This window comes from Lipophrys pholis (genome assembly GCF_963383615.2).
Source record: "Lipophrys pholis genome assembly, chromosome: 21".
NCBI classification, from domain to species: Eukaryota; Metazoa; Chordata; class Actinopteri; order Blenniiformes; family Blenniidae; genus Lipophrys; species Lipophrys pholis.
In genome coordinates, this window is record NC_137649.1 from 13,465,594 (window position 1) to 13,481,190 (window position 15,597).

At 41.1% G+C, this 15,597-nt stretch overlaps 1 protein-coding gene across 1 annotated transcript in view; it reads left to right on the top strand.

Annotated features, from left to right (window-relative positions):
• The first annotated feature begins 105 nt into the window (after positions 1-105).
• The window catches only part of rngtt (RNA guanylyltransferase and 5'-phosphatase), a 108,478-nt gene continuing 92,986 nt past the window's right edge, over positions 106-15,597 (top strand). Inside the window, exons 1-6 of the mRNA XM_080490264.1 lie at positions 106-521; positions 3,610-3,719; positions 3,797-3,900; positions 3,986-4,074; positions 9,926-10,001; positions 12,441-12,702. Coding sequence (XP_080346390.1) covers positions 458-521; positions 3,610-3,719; positions 3,797-3,900; positions 3,986-4,074; positions 9,926-10,001; positions 12,441-12,702 — 705 coding nt within the window. The 5' untranslated portion in view covers positions 106-457. The remainder of the gene's footprint in view (positions 522-3,609; positions 3,720-3,796; positions 3,901-3,985; positions 4,075-9,925; positions 10,002-12,440; positions 12,703-15,597) is intronic.

Below are 15,597 nucleotides of genomic sequence, written 5' to 3' on the forward strand. Positions count from 1 at the left end.
TTTTTGTCAATAAAGAAACGATGATTTGATTTCGCGGTGTTTCTCATAGTTTCCGGCAGGTGTCAGTGTGACACGTTCAGTTTAGTTTGAGCTACACTTTAACGTCACACGAAGAACTGTGCCTGGTTTAGGCACAGCTAGCTAGCTCATTTGTTGACCACTGAGATTAGGATAGTTTGTTTATAACTATCAGGACTTCACGGAAACATCCCGAGAAGACAGCATTGTTTTCGGGTGGTGGTCTGCGGGGACCCGGAAGCAGACTGTTTGGCGTCAAATGCCCATCGGGGCTGAAACTTGTCTAATGAGTCTCCCGTATTAGCAGCTGTCGGCCTGTGAGTCCACGGTGCTCGGGTGATCCGCGGCCCGGCTTCTGCTCTACAAGAGAGGGGGAGCTTCAACCCGCGGGGCGGCCACGGACACAAGGCTTTGGTTATTTTCAACCTTCCTCCCGAACATGTCACACACCGCACCCCCTCCGCGGTGGCGTACCTGTCCCAGAAGAGGACAGCCTGTCGCAGGTGGGTTCAAACCATCACTGGTTAGGTTGGCAGTGCTTCTGCTCGGAGCTGTGGCGCTTCAGCTCTGCTCAAATTGATTAGAACGTTCAACATGGTGATCTCTCTAAAAACCTTAAAAGCCACTAGTTTACCCTCCAAACGTGCAACGTCCAAAATAGCATGCCAACGTAAACATGCAGTGCCGAGTTAAAGCATGGAACTGACGCAATGGCTCGTGCGAATTCAATCAGCGGCACCGAGTCATTGGCTTTAGTGTTTCAAGTTGTGTTTTTCTTTTACAATTAGTTTGTAGAACAATCTGATTTGCTGTATTTTTGATTAGACTGATTTCGGGCGCGCTGTGACGATGCTGAAGTTAGCCTCCGATTCGTCACTTGAGGGAGAAGTTGAGGGAATCCTGATGAAGTTGAGGGCGCTGTAATTTAACCTCAGAACAGTCCCAACACGTTAAATCACCGTATCACCGCGTTATTACCTGTTTCAACCAATTGGTCTTAATTCATTTAAACACTAAATGAAATTAATCCAGGGCAAGTGATATTAAGTTACTGCTTGTCATATGTGAAATTTGATTTAGTTCAGTAAAAATGAGACAAACTTGATTCGATATGAACGTGTTTAAGTGTCACCAGCCTCTTAAAAATACTGCAGGATGTTTTGGTTTTGTTGTTGTTGTCAGACAAGTTATACATCCTTAAATAGACTGCACTGATGCACAAACTGCACCATGGTGTGTTTGAAGATGCCCCCTGTTCTTTATCCCCTCTGGGATGTATTGTTTTTTTCCCCGTAGGCATAAAGAGGAAAAGGAAAAGGCTCAGCTGTCACAAAAAATAGAAACGGCTCCACAGATCAGTAGGCTGTTATGATGCTATGATCTTCTGTCTGGTCATTAATAAACCGAACCAGACAATACAAATCAAAGTGGATTTGAATTTGGGCTTGATTTAATGCGCTTGTGGCTTTTCCACTTGCTTTTGCTCAAATAAAATGTAGATTTATCACACAAAAACTGTGATTTTAAGGTTTTTGTTCAGTGAGCAAGCATCAAAGTGCTTTTTTTCTTGTTTAGTTTATCTGAGATTAGTTTTTCTTTGGTGTGCTTCTTTGTAACTCCTGATTCATCATTTTATTTTGCATTTTCACAGCTACTAAAAAAGGTTTTGCCAATCCAGATCTAAAAACACTCACATTCTTTACGGGAGTAAATGCAGAGATGCTATATAAAGCACTGAGAAAAGTAAAATTACATATCCAACCTTCTTCACTTTAGTAGAAGTGACAAACTTGAGTGTCTAAAATGTACTCATACTTGAAAGCCTTTTCAAACCTTATAAGCTGGTATTCTATTGATATTGTAATTCTTATCCACTGTTATTGTGTGAATGCAGTATCTAAATCCTTATATTACTTAATCCCTCTTGAATTGTGAATTTCTTCAGCATTATTATTGATAAATTGACTCGATCGGTTGCTTTGACTTTTCACTGCAACTCTGAATCGTCCTTATAGAGGCTAAAGCAGGTAATAATAATGTGGGTTTAAGAGTATAAGTACATGTCTTCACATGGACGATTAATCAAGTACAAATACTTTGATTCCACTCCTGTATAGAGCTAAAGGTGTCATTCGAACACTTAACTTTTCCCTTAATGTCCCAGTCGGAGTCTAACTTCATCAACCCGTTTGTTGAGCTTACTCCTGACCAGAGGCTCATGCGCTGATAAAAAAAACCCACTTTCCCCCGGTTTGTGAGCTTATTGTCCACGTTGCTTTATTTTTTACTACAAGGTTTATTTGCGAGGAGTGTTTTATGCTGCAAAAGGTGTTTGAGAAGCGCGTTTGAGTAGGCGAGCCCCTCAGTCCGAGCGTCACGTGTCCAAACAAACCGTGGTTACCGCGTGCTCTCCCTGCGCCCCGCTCGCTCTGCACTCATGGTATCGTCATTCTTACCTGTTAAAAGCAAGGGAACGTAACTGGAATACACCGATACAGCTTCCCCCATAGCTAAAAAGGTGGAATTAAAAAAGACTTGATGACTGTACCACTCGGTGTCTTCATAAAAATGGAATCTATCAGACCGCTGATCCCAAACTCTGCTGCTCCAGTCCTGAAATACATAGAAAGTGGGCAACTTCAGTCCAGTTCTCAGGTCTCTGCACTGTTCCTGTCATACAAAGAATAGACTTAAACATCTTACAACCAGTCAACAAATGTGAATAGCCTCAAAATACATCTCAAGCCACCCAGACCTCTCAGGTCGTCTGGATCCAACCTGCTTTTTGTTCCCAGAGTCAAAACCAAACATGAAGAAACTGATTTCAGTTTGTGTGCAACAAAGATTTGTAACAAACTACTAACTGTGAGTTCATCTTAAACCAGGCTGGAGGTCTTATTGTTTGCTGCGTGCCTTTCAGGAAAGACAGAATTTATTGTATGTCGCATTCTATCTTTAACTCTTTTCTTTTTAAGTTCTTCCTTGTTTTCTTGGCATTTTTTCATTGCCACTTCTACACTTTTGTTCATGTAGAGCTATTTGAGCTGCATTTTTGCTGAAATGTGCTGCACAAACAAAGCAGCCTTGTGTAGTTGAAACCAATAAAATGGATCGATTAAGGATTAGGAATGACATGGATTCAGAATTTGAACTAAATGAGTCTGAAAACACAACCTACTCCTAAGATAAAAAGGGAATTGGCATTGAAACAGGCTAAATCAGCCCGCTATAGCTCTGTTTTTTGCTTCATCTTTTTTTTTTTTTTAAATAAACCACAAATCAACTGAAAGTATACTGACTATAAAATGTAAATCTGGCCTGCGTCGGGGGGGGTTGTCTTCCGGTGGGGAGTGCTTAAAGCTTATTTAAAGTGAAAATAATAATAAAATGCTTATATTGGCAACGACCGTCATTTTCATGACCACTCAGATCGACATTTCTGAAAAGATTTTCTGGATTAAATTAATGTAATCATGTGTAGTTTTATTTATGATACAAAATTAGCCAACATGATGCCTGTGATGCCTTCAGTTCTTATAGTTTTATTACAAAAGAAATCTGTTTTTTTCTTTTTATTTGTTGCCGTTTCAGGTAAATTCCTGCCCATGAAAACAATGTTGGGCTCACGATATGACGACCAAGTTGCAGAGGAAAACAGATTTCACCCAAGTATGCTGTCCAACTATTTAAAAAGTCTCAAGGTAAGAAACCCTCCGGAGGCCGACGAACCGGCGCGCGTGAATCGATGTCTCACTGCGTCGTCTCGTCTTTTCCAAAGGTGAAAATGGGCTTGCTCGTTGACTTGACCAACACTACTCGCTTCTATGACCGCAACGACATTGAAAAAGAAGGGATCAAATACGTGAAGCTTCAGTGCAAAGGGTATGTGTGAATCCGCCTGAACGCAGTCGCTCCTTTGCTGCAGGTCTTCGGGAGATGACGTGTTTTGTGACTGTGCTCGTTTCAGACACGGCGAATGCCCGTCGAAAGAAACGACCACCATGTTCATCAGGCTCTGTGAACATTTCATGGAGAAGAACCCCACTGAATTGATAGGTAAATCTTCATTCATTTGGTTCAGGGCTTTGTTTTGAGTTTGATCCCTTTTCGCTGCGCATGCTGGGACCGTGTTTCTGGTTTGTGGTTCTTTGTGTGGCGAAATCCCAACTGTCACTGGCAATGTGATAACGGTTAACCCAACCCCGAGGAGCCAGGTCTCGTGTTACACAAAAGTAACACTAAAATGTCCTCGTCATTGCAAAGTCGTGATCATGCATCAACCTTGGATTGAATGTAATTCCCAGATTCATGCTCATTTTCTATTTCCATGATGAAGTCAACATAAGTTTCAGGACATCTGGGATTTTCTTGAAACGTTTCGGAGCCTTTTCAGTGTAAATCTATACCAGGGTTGGTATTAGAAGACATACATCCATTTATCCGCTTTATCACTTTGTACAAATCAGGGTTGCTGTTTGCCGGAGCCGATCACTTTTTGTCTTTGAACAAAGGGGAACGTCCTGAAATCTGTCTCTTCAAGTTGATAAAAGTAGACTTTGTTGGTAGAAATGAGTTGTGTATAATCCACTCTCACTGTTTCCAACAGCTTTGCCTGTTTGTGTGTTCTTTTTTTTTTTTTAACCCCCCCCCCACACTGTTTCCACTCCACATTCAGCCTTTCATTTATCACGCTCAGTGGGAATCTTAATCACTGTGAACGTCACTGAAAAACAAAAAAAGCCCAAGTAGAAGCACCTGGTGAGCCTATGATTTGTTTTATAAAACCTTTGCACTGGTGCTCTTTCTCTAAGGTGATTGTAGCATTTTGTCACTGGTGTGTCATTCCCAATGTTTTTCCCTGGAGTCTCCCCCAGGTCGCCTCCAAGGAACTGTTGATCCAACAGTGTTTGTTAGTGAACCTCTTGTGTTTTGGCTGTTGATTTACACAATAGTTGTGCTTAAATCCATGAAAATGGCTTCCAGACTATAGTTGTAGTGGATAAAAGAATCATTGAGTCCAGGTTGCTGTTTGTGCTGCTCACTCTCACTGTTTTCAGCAATGTGTACATGTACCGTACCATCACCTGGATCTCTTGTATTTGCATGTATTGGCTTAACAAAGCTCGTTGTCCTCATACAAGAAAACTGAGCAATATGGATGCAGTAAAAACACAAGACAGTAAGATGATATTTAGATATAGCTTGCATGAGTATGCTTTAATAATGTTCACACTGAAAATGAAAATTAGTTGGGCTTTAGAAATGTTGTTTTGATACATTGAGATGACATTTTTGATATAAGGTCGATCAGTTGTGTTACTTGACTTGTCCAGCAGATGGCGGCATATTTCTATATTTGATTTGATTCGAAGTTTATATTTCCAACATGTAAAAAAAACTACAAAATAAACCAACAACAATGTATTCAGTATATAGTAAATACAAATTAGATGCAGTATAAATATCCATACTATAATACTGTTTGTGCATAACGTTTGCAAAAATAGTAGTTGTTGCCCTCACACTAAATGTATTTGTTTGGGGGGGCTGCAGAAAAGGCTTGTAAATGAATACATGTATGCGTCACAATCATTTATAAGTTGTTTTACTTGACTTGTCCAGCAGAGGGCATGCTTACACCAGATTTGAGCAAGTACAAAAATAATCAAATCTGCCTAGTTTAGTTTAAGACTAATATACATTTAAAATTTCAGGGGTAAATTAAGTGAAGTTCCAAGGTACTTTCTCACTACAATCCATCCTCCTTAAGCTCACACATTAGCTGCATGTCAGCAGCTGGAGTTTAAACAGCCACCCTAAGGCTTGAATTGAAGGTGCAGTAGGAGATAAGGAATGAATTTGCACATCTAAACTTGCTTTTTGAAGTGTAGGAGTTTGACATCAGAAGCGGCTCTCGTCTCCCAGCGAGCGCTGTGTAGGTGATTTATAGGTGAAGGTACATCAAAAGTCTCTGGGAATAAATAAACTTGATCTTAAGGAGAGAAAAAGTGGATGACTGAATGTGGGCAGCAGAGTCTTTTCACTGTTTTTATGAGGCGGTTCATTTCCTCGCTTGCTTGTCGGTAATTGTCGGTGTTTACAACATGGCTTTTCCGAAATCAAGTGAAGTTAATTTCAGTCAGATTCCAAGCTATAAAAACGTGATTGTTCCGTCTTAAAAAGCTTAATGGATCAGTCGTTTAAGCTTTATGTATTGAGCCTATCTATAGTCAAATGTAAGCTCTCATTATGTATGCTTTGATAGTCAGGGATTGAATCCACTTTTCTTTCAGAAGTGCTTATCTCCTTCGAAGCATTGGTGTCGGAGTGTTAGTGTTGGCAACTTTTCTGGGCTTTTGCAACCTATTGACAGGATAACATCACAGAGTTACATGAGTAAGTTTGCATGAGATGACTTTATACTGTGTATACGAAGGGACGGACGTGGTCGCCAACCATCCGCTTCTGTAGCATGTAAATGATACTGAGTGTGCAGGAAAGTATCGTCCTCACCACCAGCGCCCTTGAGCCATGTGGTCATGTTGTTTACACCAAATTCTGACATTACCATCCGATTGCGGCGTTACAGAACAACAGACTGGGCATCGTTGTTCCGGCTCGTCATCTCTTGTTTTGTTTTTCCGAAGGGTTTGTTTGGTTCTGCATGGATTGTGGTTCAGTTTCCATTTTCTTGCATGAGAAAAAAACCCCAAAAGTGACCTGATGTGATCTACCGCTGCTGGAGCATGACTTGTAACATGCTTCCAGGTTTGCGTTGGTGCCTCATTTGCATTTCACCAATGTTGTAATAAGTGGCTCTAACAAGCGGTTATTTTAGTTGCTTTTCTGTCATTTAAAGGGGACATATCATGCTAAATCCACTTTTTTAGCCCTTAAATGCATTTTGGTGTATATTTAGAGTGTTTAGAAGTACAGAAAAGTTCAAAGTAGTCTCTTCAGGTGCTCCGTTGATATCTTTATATTCTGTTTTGGTCATATTTTGCGATCGGTTTCGATTTTTCTATTCTCTATTACGTTTTTTGAACAATGACGTCACAGTATTCTCAGCGGAACTGCCAAATTAGGACATCGACGTTTCGAGCAATCCGCCATTTTTGTTTCTCGCTGCGATTTTGTAGTCCAACCGAAGTTACGAGAGGATAAGTCGAAATGTTCGGTTGTTGGATGTAGTAACCCACAAGCTTCGTTACACCGTCTCCCAGCATCAGAACCTTTTCCAAGTGCCTGGTTGAGTTTTATTTTTCACAGAAATGTACCCACATCTGTGGGTAAGGTCATTTTTGTGTGCGCGAAGCACTTTAAGGACGACTGCTTCAGCAACCTCCGCCAGTATAAAGAAGGATTTGCCGAAAGACTTGGTCTGATTGAGCGGTCAGTTCCTTCTATCTATGGAGACGACGAACAGAGCACTTCGGTAAGCTGTATATAACGCTAAAAAGTGTGATGATAAGACGTCCCTGTCATTGTTTTGTTAGCATTAGCAGTTGCACCGTCTTCATATGTTAGCGCTGTGTGCTCGTTTTAGATTATAATGTAACTTCTGTGTTAAATAGTCGTTGTAATACAGGCAGTATTGTAGTAGTGGGCATGGATGGAGAAGTTAGTGTAAATATAGTAACACACCATTGCGTTACATCCATATGAAGACGTTGTTCTGAAGGTGCATCATCGTCATTTTCATCTCGCTCCGCCGGGTCCGACTCTGGCTCCAACATGTATGGCTGGATGGACAAATCTTCCGTTGTTGACATTTTGTAAATAATGTGTGAATATAAAGTTTCTGCGCCGCTAGATAATTGTATCTGTTCTATCAAACTACAAAGATGGCCGAACAGGGTGACGTTGAACCGAGTGTGACCTCTGCAACCTGGAGAGGAGGAGGGGTATGAAGTGTCTCATTTGCATTTGAAGAGACCGCCCCAAAACGAGTTGCTCTCAGAAGCGCATCAGAAAAGGGGTTGAAAAGGGGCCTGTGGAGCTCTAATAATGAGGAATTCAGACCCAAGCATTGCAGTTTCGCGTTGTATAGACCACAACTGTATGATTTATATGTAAAAAGGAAGGATTTAAAAGCATGATATGTCTCCTTTAAAAAAAGTCTGAGCATATGGTTGGTTGTGGAAAAACCTTGAAGGTGTGTTTTCTGACCAGCCTGCTCTTAAAATCTTGTCCCGTTCAAAGTCACTTTAACCATCCTACGTTGCCGTCCAACACTCCATTTGAAGAGCAGCTTGTCTTTGATACAGCCGTTTCCTGTATTTTGTGATCGGGTGATCAATTATTCATGTTATTGTACATTTGAACAGGAGTGTGTGCCCAGTAAGTCTATTAGCCTGGCGCATGTAACGTACCAATAGGTTATTGTACAAATGTAATTATTATTTTGTAGTTTATACAGAACTCAATTCAATCATATTTTTGTCCAATAACAACATCACACACGACAGATATGTATAGTGTTTCTTTTTTGCTTTATCACTGAGTTGGCCTGCCCTTCAGAATCATTTAGAGGACTCATTAATGGTTGAATACTGGGCCAATATATACATAGCAACAGTGCTATGGAGTTAGATACAGAATAAAGCCTAATTATAAATGGGTAATTAAGAATAATTATTATTATTAATTAGTAGGAAGAGCAGAAGTAATGAGGCAGAAATTATGTATGTTTTTTATTGTTGCTGGTAATCTGCAAAATTCCAATATTGTTTGTCCTTAAATAATTCAGCTGTTTATTCTTCCTATATTTTGTTTTGATATTCTATACATCTTTGAGTGATCGTTGTTGATGTAGAACTCAGTTATAAAAACATCTTGATCAACGTTTAATCATGTCTTAAGCAGCTTCATGACCATTTCCCCCTCCTTGTGTTGTTATAAGTAGTGAGATCTTAAAGGCAGCCCAGTGGATTCTGTTCAAGTGACACAGTTCTTGGCCTTGCACTATCTCCGGACTGGCAGCAGGGTGCTCTCTTATACCGCCACCTGTCGAGAGCCGCTCCTCACGGCTAACTACTGCCTGGCTCGTGGGTTCAGTCGCTCGACCGTCAGAGCAGAATGTGTGAATGTCATCTCAGCGACGTCCTGTCCTGAGCCAGCTGGTGATTAGGCTTTGTTGTCTACGCGGTACACATGTCCAAATTAGGCTGTCGGGCCAGTAAACGTGATCCCTGTCCTCTGACGTTGGTTCAGTTCATCTTTGTTAGCGTTGCCAGGCAAAACCTCCCGATCTGGGGAGACATGAGAACCAAATGCTCTTTGATTCAGTGTACTTGAACCCGGCAGCGCACCCGCAGGAGGTCGTATCTTTGTGAAGATATCGGTTTGTAACAAAATTAAATATTTCTTGCCACATACTATTATGACAAATGTGTTCAAGGGCTTGTTCTCCCACAGGTATGTCTGCTTTCTACATGTAGATTTCAGTTTCACACATAAGTGCATTCCACATCAAGTTAAGGATTAAGGGTTTCTCTTTGGTGTTTTACTTCTCCTGTGCCCCCCTTTTTCTTTTTTTTTACCTCTCCTAATCAGTCTTTGAAGCTTTTTTCATGTGCAAAATGTGAGGTATGAATGTGGAGAGATGTCCTGTTTGTCCTTTGAGAGAATGACTTGATGCCCTGCCTCAAACCACTCGGCATCTGTGCATCTGAAAGAAAGGAGATGTTATTGATGCGGGAAGAGACGTCTTCAGATAAATGAATCAAAACCCACATGGTTGCTGAAATAATGATGACCTGCTCAGATTTTGCTACTTTAAATTCATTGATTTGAGGTTTTGAGCCTGGATCGTAGAGCGGGGAGAATATAACCAAGTGTACTGACATTCTGCATCTACTACTCCTCTGTAGACAAACGATTTCTTTTCCCCCCATTTCTTTTGAAGGTGTTCACTGTACGCATGGCTTCAATCGGACAGGTTTTTTGATCTGTGCATACCTGGTGGAGAAGATGGACTGGAGGTAAGGGCTGACATGCTTGGTTCACTGGACATTTTCACACTCGCCTCACTCGCGTACACAAACCTCGCAACATAGTGTGCGCTCCCCCCCCCCCCCCCCCCCCCCCCCCCCACCACCACCATGCCTCAGCCGCGCCAATCTTTATTCTTCCTTAGTTGAGAATAGTGAGAGCACAAGAAGCTCCACAGAGAAGCTCGCTGGTTACTGGCGACTGAGCTCATCACCCCACGACACAGATGAATAATTTACAGCAGCTGAGCAGGAGGGGTGGATGTATGCGCAGTCGGAGGTGAAGCAGCAGTCTGTGGGAGCAGAATCCCTGGAAGCTGCAGACATGGAGGCTGGATAAAACCCTCCCACCGCCCACCACTTCCTGTCAATTAAGTATTCTGACAGCGTTCACAGCTGTCTTCCAGTGTCTCATGTGTTGCAAAAATAATTTAACTATAAAATTACCAACGCAGTCCCTTTTTCTATTCCTGCTGCCAGAATCCAATCTTTATGGAGTGAGTCACGATTAGAGCTGCAGCTACTACTTCTAATTGCATGTTTTAAATCACTTTCAACACAACCGACTGGCATTGTGAAGGAAATATTGACTAAATCACATACTTATTTACTGTAAATAGGCATCCACCACCAGCCATAACATTATGACTACTGACCAGAACAACATGAATTAGTCCCTCATCATTGCGGTTTACATTTTACTCCCAAACTTGGTACGGTAGAAGCAGAAAGTTCCATAAGGATTAGAGTTTAATACGGATCCCATTGTAAGGGTGAGTTATTATTTAAGTCTTATCTAATATCTCAAATTTTGGAAACGGCGAATTTTGGGTTTTCCTTATCTGTGAGCCACAATCATCCGAAGTTCAAGAAATAAAGGCTTAAAATATTAAATCAATGTGTAATGAATCTATATAATATTTGGGTTTCACTTTCTGAAATGAGTGACAACAGATTTCTTTCATGATATTCACATTTTTGAGATGTACCTGTGTTTGTAAAACTGCAACATTTTCGTGTAGTTGTCAGTCTGCAGTGGTCATTATCTCTCAAAAGCTTTTTAAAAGAAGAAAAAGAGGTGATTCAGTGACGACGACATTGGCATTCAAGGTTTATTGATGCGATTGGCGACTGAATTTTGATCTATTTGGTCCGATCCCACAGACAAGTTGGTGCTGTCAAACTGCCTCCAGTTTTAATCAAAGAGTCCGAATATCCTCTACATCAGTTTGTTGTGCGTCGGGAAACAAAATGGTGAGCGACATATTAGGCCATAATGATGTACAGAATTTTCTAATTTGCTAAGCAATTCAAGTCTCCACCACAATTTGGTGTATTGAGCTTTTAAACAAAAACATTATGGGTTATGAACATGAGCAATCTCGCACTATTTACAACCCAACAATTGTCAATGAAAGGTGTTTAAGCACAGAAAATTCACGCAGGAGCTCCCAGCTTTAAGAAAGCTGTTTGATTAATGTCATGTTCAAGAACTGGTGTCGACATGCAGACTTGAGTCCAGATGTCCCCAAAACTTTGTCATGATCTGTACGATGCTACTACGAAAATGAAAAGCTGATGAACTGTTTAGGAGACTAATCATCATTACCTGATGTCTAACAGTGTGTCATGGCTTACAGTCTACATAGTGACTCTTTTTTTAAGTGTCACTCTGAAGTTTTATATATATATATATATATATATATATATAAGTAGTTTTAACCTGTTGTTTATTTTGGCTAAAGTGCCCCTGCCTTTGTAAAAGGACCATTTGTTTTTAGTGCTCGCCCAAAAAAGGTTAAAAGCCTCTTTCCATCAAGACAGTTGCCATGCGCCCCTGAGCCGCCCATGTAAATGCACATTTTCGGCCGAGACAGGCCACTTTATTTCTGACCTGTTTCGAAGCCTGTGCACAATCCTCTCTCTCTGCAGTGGATTATTTGGCATATTGTATCTAACCAAGTCGTTTTTGCAGCTCGATAAGATGGAAACTTCGTAATAGCTTTGGTTGTTGTAATATTTACTGTGTTATATGTAGAGCGAACTTGACTCAAAACCTGAATACTAAGAAGCAGAAGCCACTCATTTAAAAACACAAACTTCATAAAGCCGTAAAGTGTTTGGGTTTTCTGTTCTCAAAATATTTGAAGCTTGTATTTAATCTTCAGAATATTTCATCTCAACTGGTTGACTGATTGCTGATCGCATTTGCCTTAAAAAAAACAACCAAAAACCAACAACTTAATATTGCTAAAGTTTTTTGTTGGTTTGTTCTACTTTATAAACTGAAACAGAAAAATGGCCAATGATTTGTTATTGTGATTTGTGATTTATTATGGCCAATAGTTGAATAAATTGAAAAACTATTGTTACTATTGGAATGCGATGTAATAATAACTTAGTAACCCCCTTCTCTTTTTTTATTATCAGCGTGGAAGCAGCTGTGGCAGCTTTTTCCCAGGCCCGTGCCCCAGGGATCTATAAGGGAGACTACCTCAAAGAGCTTTTCCGTCGCTATGGTGATGAGGAGGATGCCCCCGCGGCCCCTGCACTGCCCGAGTGGTGCTTTGACGACGACGACGGCGATGCCGACGGGGAGGTGGATGACGACGGGAATGCGGTCGGCCAGGACTCCGGCCCCAGCTCCTCTGGGTCAGCGCCTGGCAAACGAAAGAAGGAGAAATTCAAGCGGGTAAGACTTTCCGGGGAGCTCCGGGAGAAATGGACTGTTAAGTGGAAGAAAAGCCTCCATCCCTCCATCCTGCTCCGCACGACTCCAGTCTCATGCACGGGGATGTAGGGTCTCCAGGGGGCCATCCGCTCTATGTCGTGACACACGCATCCAGCTATATATAAGATAATAATGAGCCAATAAATCTGGAGCTCACATTTAGAGAAAATTAAACATCATAGCTCCTCATCTGCTCGCACGTATGTGATAACGGTGGCTTTTGTCTTCATTAAAGCTTTCATCAGTGCAGTTTGGTAAAATTGAAGTGTCATCTTTGGTTGCTTCTTATTCCTCTGAACTGATACCTTGAGCCGTTACAAGGGGTCTAAATTCAAAAGTTATCAACAACATATTAAGCAGTCGGTGTGGATGCAGCGAGGAGCCACGACTTCTGTTTGATTTGCAGGACATAAATGAAAACTTCGATTTATCGGCGTGAAGCGTTTCTCCAAATTACAAAAGCAGAACACTTGTTTATGACCGTAATTGCACTGAGAGCTTACTGAAAACCTAAATCAAGGCAAATCTAATAGCGGAGAACATGATACAGCAGACAGATCTGGAGGGATGGTCCGGAGGAGAGAGCAGCAGCAGCTCCTGCAGACTGCATCACTTGACTATCATTAAGGAATGCTGTCTCTTGGTTGAGTGGCCTGCCTCTCACTCAGACTGGTCGGCGGCCAGACAGCGGTTATTTGCTCGAGTGATGCTTTCGGGGTTGGATGTGGAAAGTTGAGACGCTTCCTTTTGATCCCTGAGAGAACGTAGATTAATCCTCCAACATTTTCTGTCAGGTCGCCCTTTGTAAAAAGAAAAAAAGAAAAGAAAAAAATTAAAAATGCACATGTTCCGGGATGTGTAAGTGGGAAAAAAAGTCACTATTATTTCCTTGTTTTGTCTCATCTGAAATTATTGAGTAATATAAGTTCTGACCAGAAAGGGGATTTTCTGATATAAAATTCTTTTAATCAAAAATACCCAATGATGCTGCTCAAACAACAAAACATTAGCACTGAGACATGTTTTTAACAAGGCACTCTTTTTCTCGATGACCAAACTAGTGCTAAAGCATCAGTACAGCCCCTACGGCATCACACACCCTCCCTTCTATCTGTAACTGTAAAATCAAAAATCACAACTCTGAAAGCCAGGTGGAAGTCAAATTTAAATATTACATGAAATTCCTTCAGACTATCAAAACGCAGGCCAGCTGAGAGTTGGCCTGTGTTTCAGCAGGCGAGCCCAGGTGTATCGGCCCGGTTGGCCCATCTTGGTAGATGTCCAACAGGAAATGACCTAAAAAGCTAAAAAGAGCCCATAAATATTTAAACTGAAATTTCACCCATTTATCTTAAAGGTTCAACATTTAATCATCAATCACGCTGTCTCTTGGTGCTCATTAATGTCCCGGTGAAAAACTAATCCCTTAATTATGTTAGCTGTACCAGACATACAGAAGTAAAGTATGTTTTAAAGAGATTTCTCATTTCTCGGTTGCATCAGCAGACTCTTGTTTTTCCAACAACAATAATAAAACTAAGGATTCATGTTTCGGCTTCCTAGTTGTGCTTCTGTCTCTGCAGTGGCTCTATGGGGGATTGTCCCACCGTCTGAAATCACCGGAACAATAAATCATCTTTTAAAACACTTTAATACTGTCGGATGAATGCAGTTTTTTGATTAGTATCACAATATAACATCACAAGGACTTGCCTATTACTCAGACACAAGTTATAAAGGTGGGGCATCCGTTGACATTTACCTCCTTTAGTACGGCCATCCTTTCTCAGGTCTTTTTTTTTCTGAAGCCTGCACTCTGATCACTTCATAATCGACAGATTATGGACATGATTTAAAGACTTTGAAAAAAAAAAAAAAAGTTTTTCTCCTTTCCCCATGCAAAACCAAAATTAAGTATACCAGTAATTTACATTGTGTACTAGTTCAACCTTGTTCTTTGGTACTTCTGAGCGAGGAAGCAAAGTTGTTCTCAACCTACAATTGATCCGTTTTCCCTCAAACCTTTTTCCTTCTTATCCATATATAATAAGGTTGCTGCAGTATCTCAAATGCTAATAAGGTTCTGAAAATATTGCAGAGGTGCTTTAAAGTTGAAGTAGTTGCTAGCTCCACTTAATCCGCAGAGCAACCTCCAGATTGAAAGGCGCGCATTGGTTTGTTTATCAGTCTTTCTTTTGAACCTCAAAACACGAACACCGCTCCCCAAAGATCTGTTAGAAAATGGTTTGGTCAACTGTAGCATTTCCCTTCGTAAGTAAACCTCCACTTCATTAACATGTGTCTACATACATATTATTTCTACATGTGAAACCTCCTACGTTTAAACGACATGTTTGAAGTAGAAGTTGCTAATATAATACATTTGATGAAGATGGATTAACTGGCACATGTTGTCAGCCTTTCTGATAGCAGTCAGAAGATTGCCTTTTATTGTAAACTATGGTGTGACGTGCGTATTTAGTTTCTGATGTGAGACTTGGCGCCCCTGCATTATAAAGTACTAGCTCTGAAACGAGCATCAGATTCTACCCCTCAGTGTTTTATCTTCAATCTCTCACCCGTCTGCTACCACACCACTGAGGATGTGCTTAAAACTAGTTTTTTTTCTCAAAAAAAAGAAGAAAATGTAACCACACCCATCGGCGTCAGATCCTCAATGTGGAGTTACAGACGGTTTTATAGAGTGCTGACAGAGTGAACTCGGGGAGGGCTTGTCTGCAGCAGACGCAGACAGCCCTGTGTGCGGGAATTTCCCGCACCACGAAAGACAGATGTGCAGGAATTGATAGAAATGTGGGTAATCTCCACAACCCTGCAGTGAAATTCAGGCCTCCC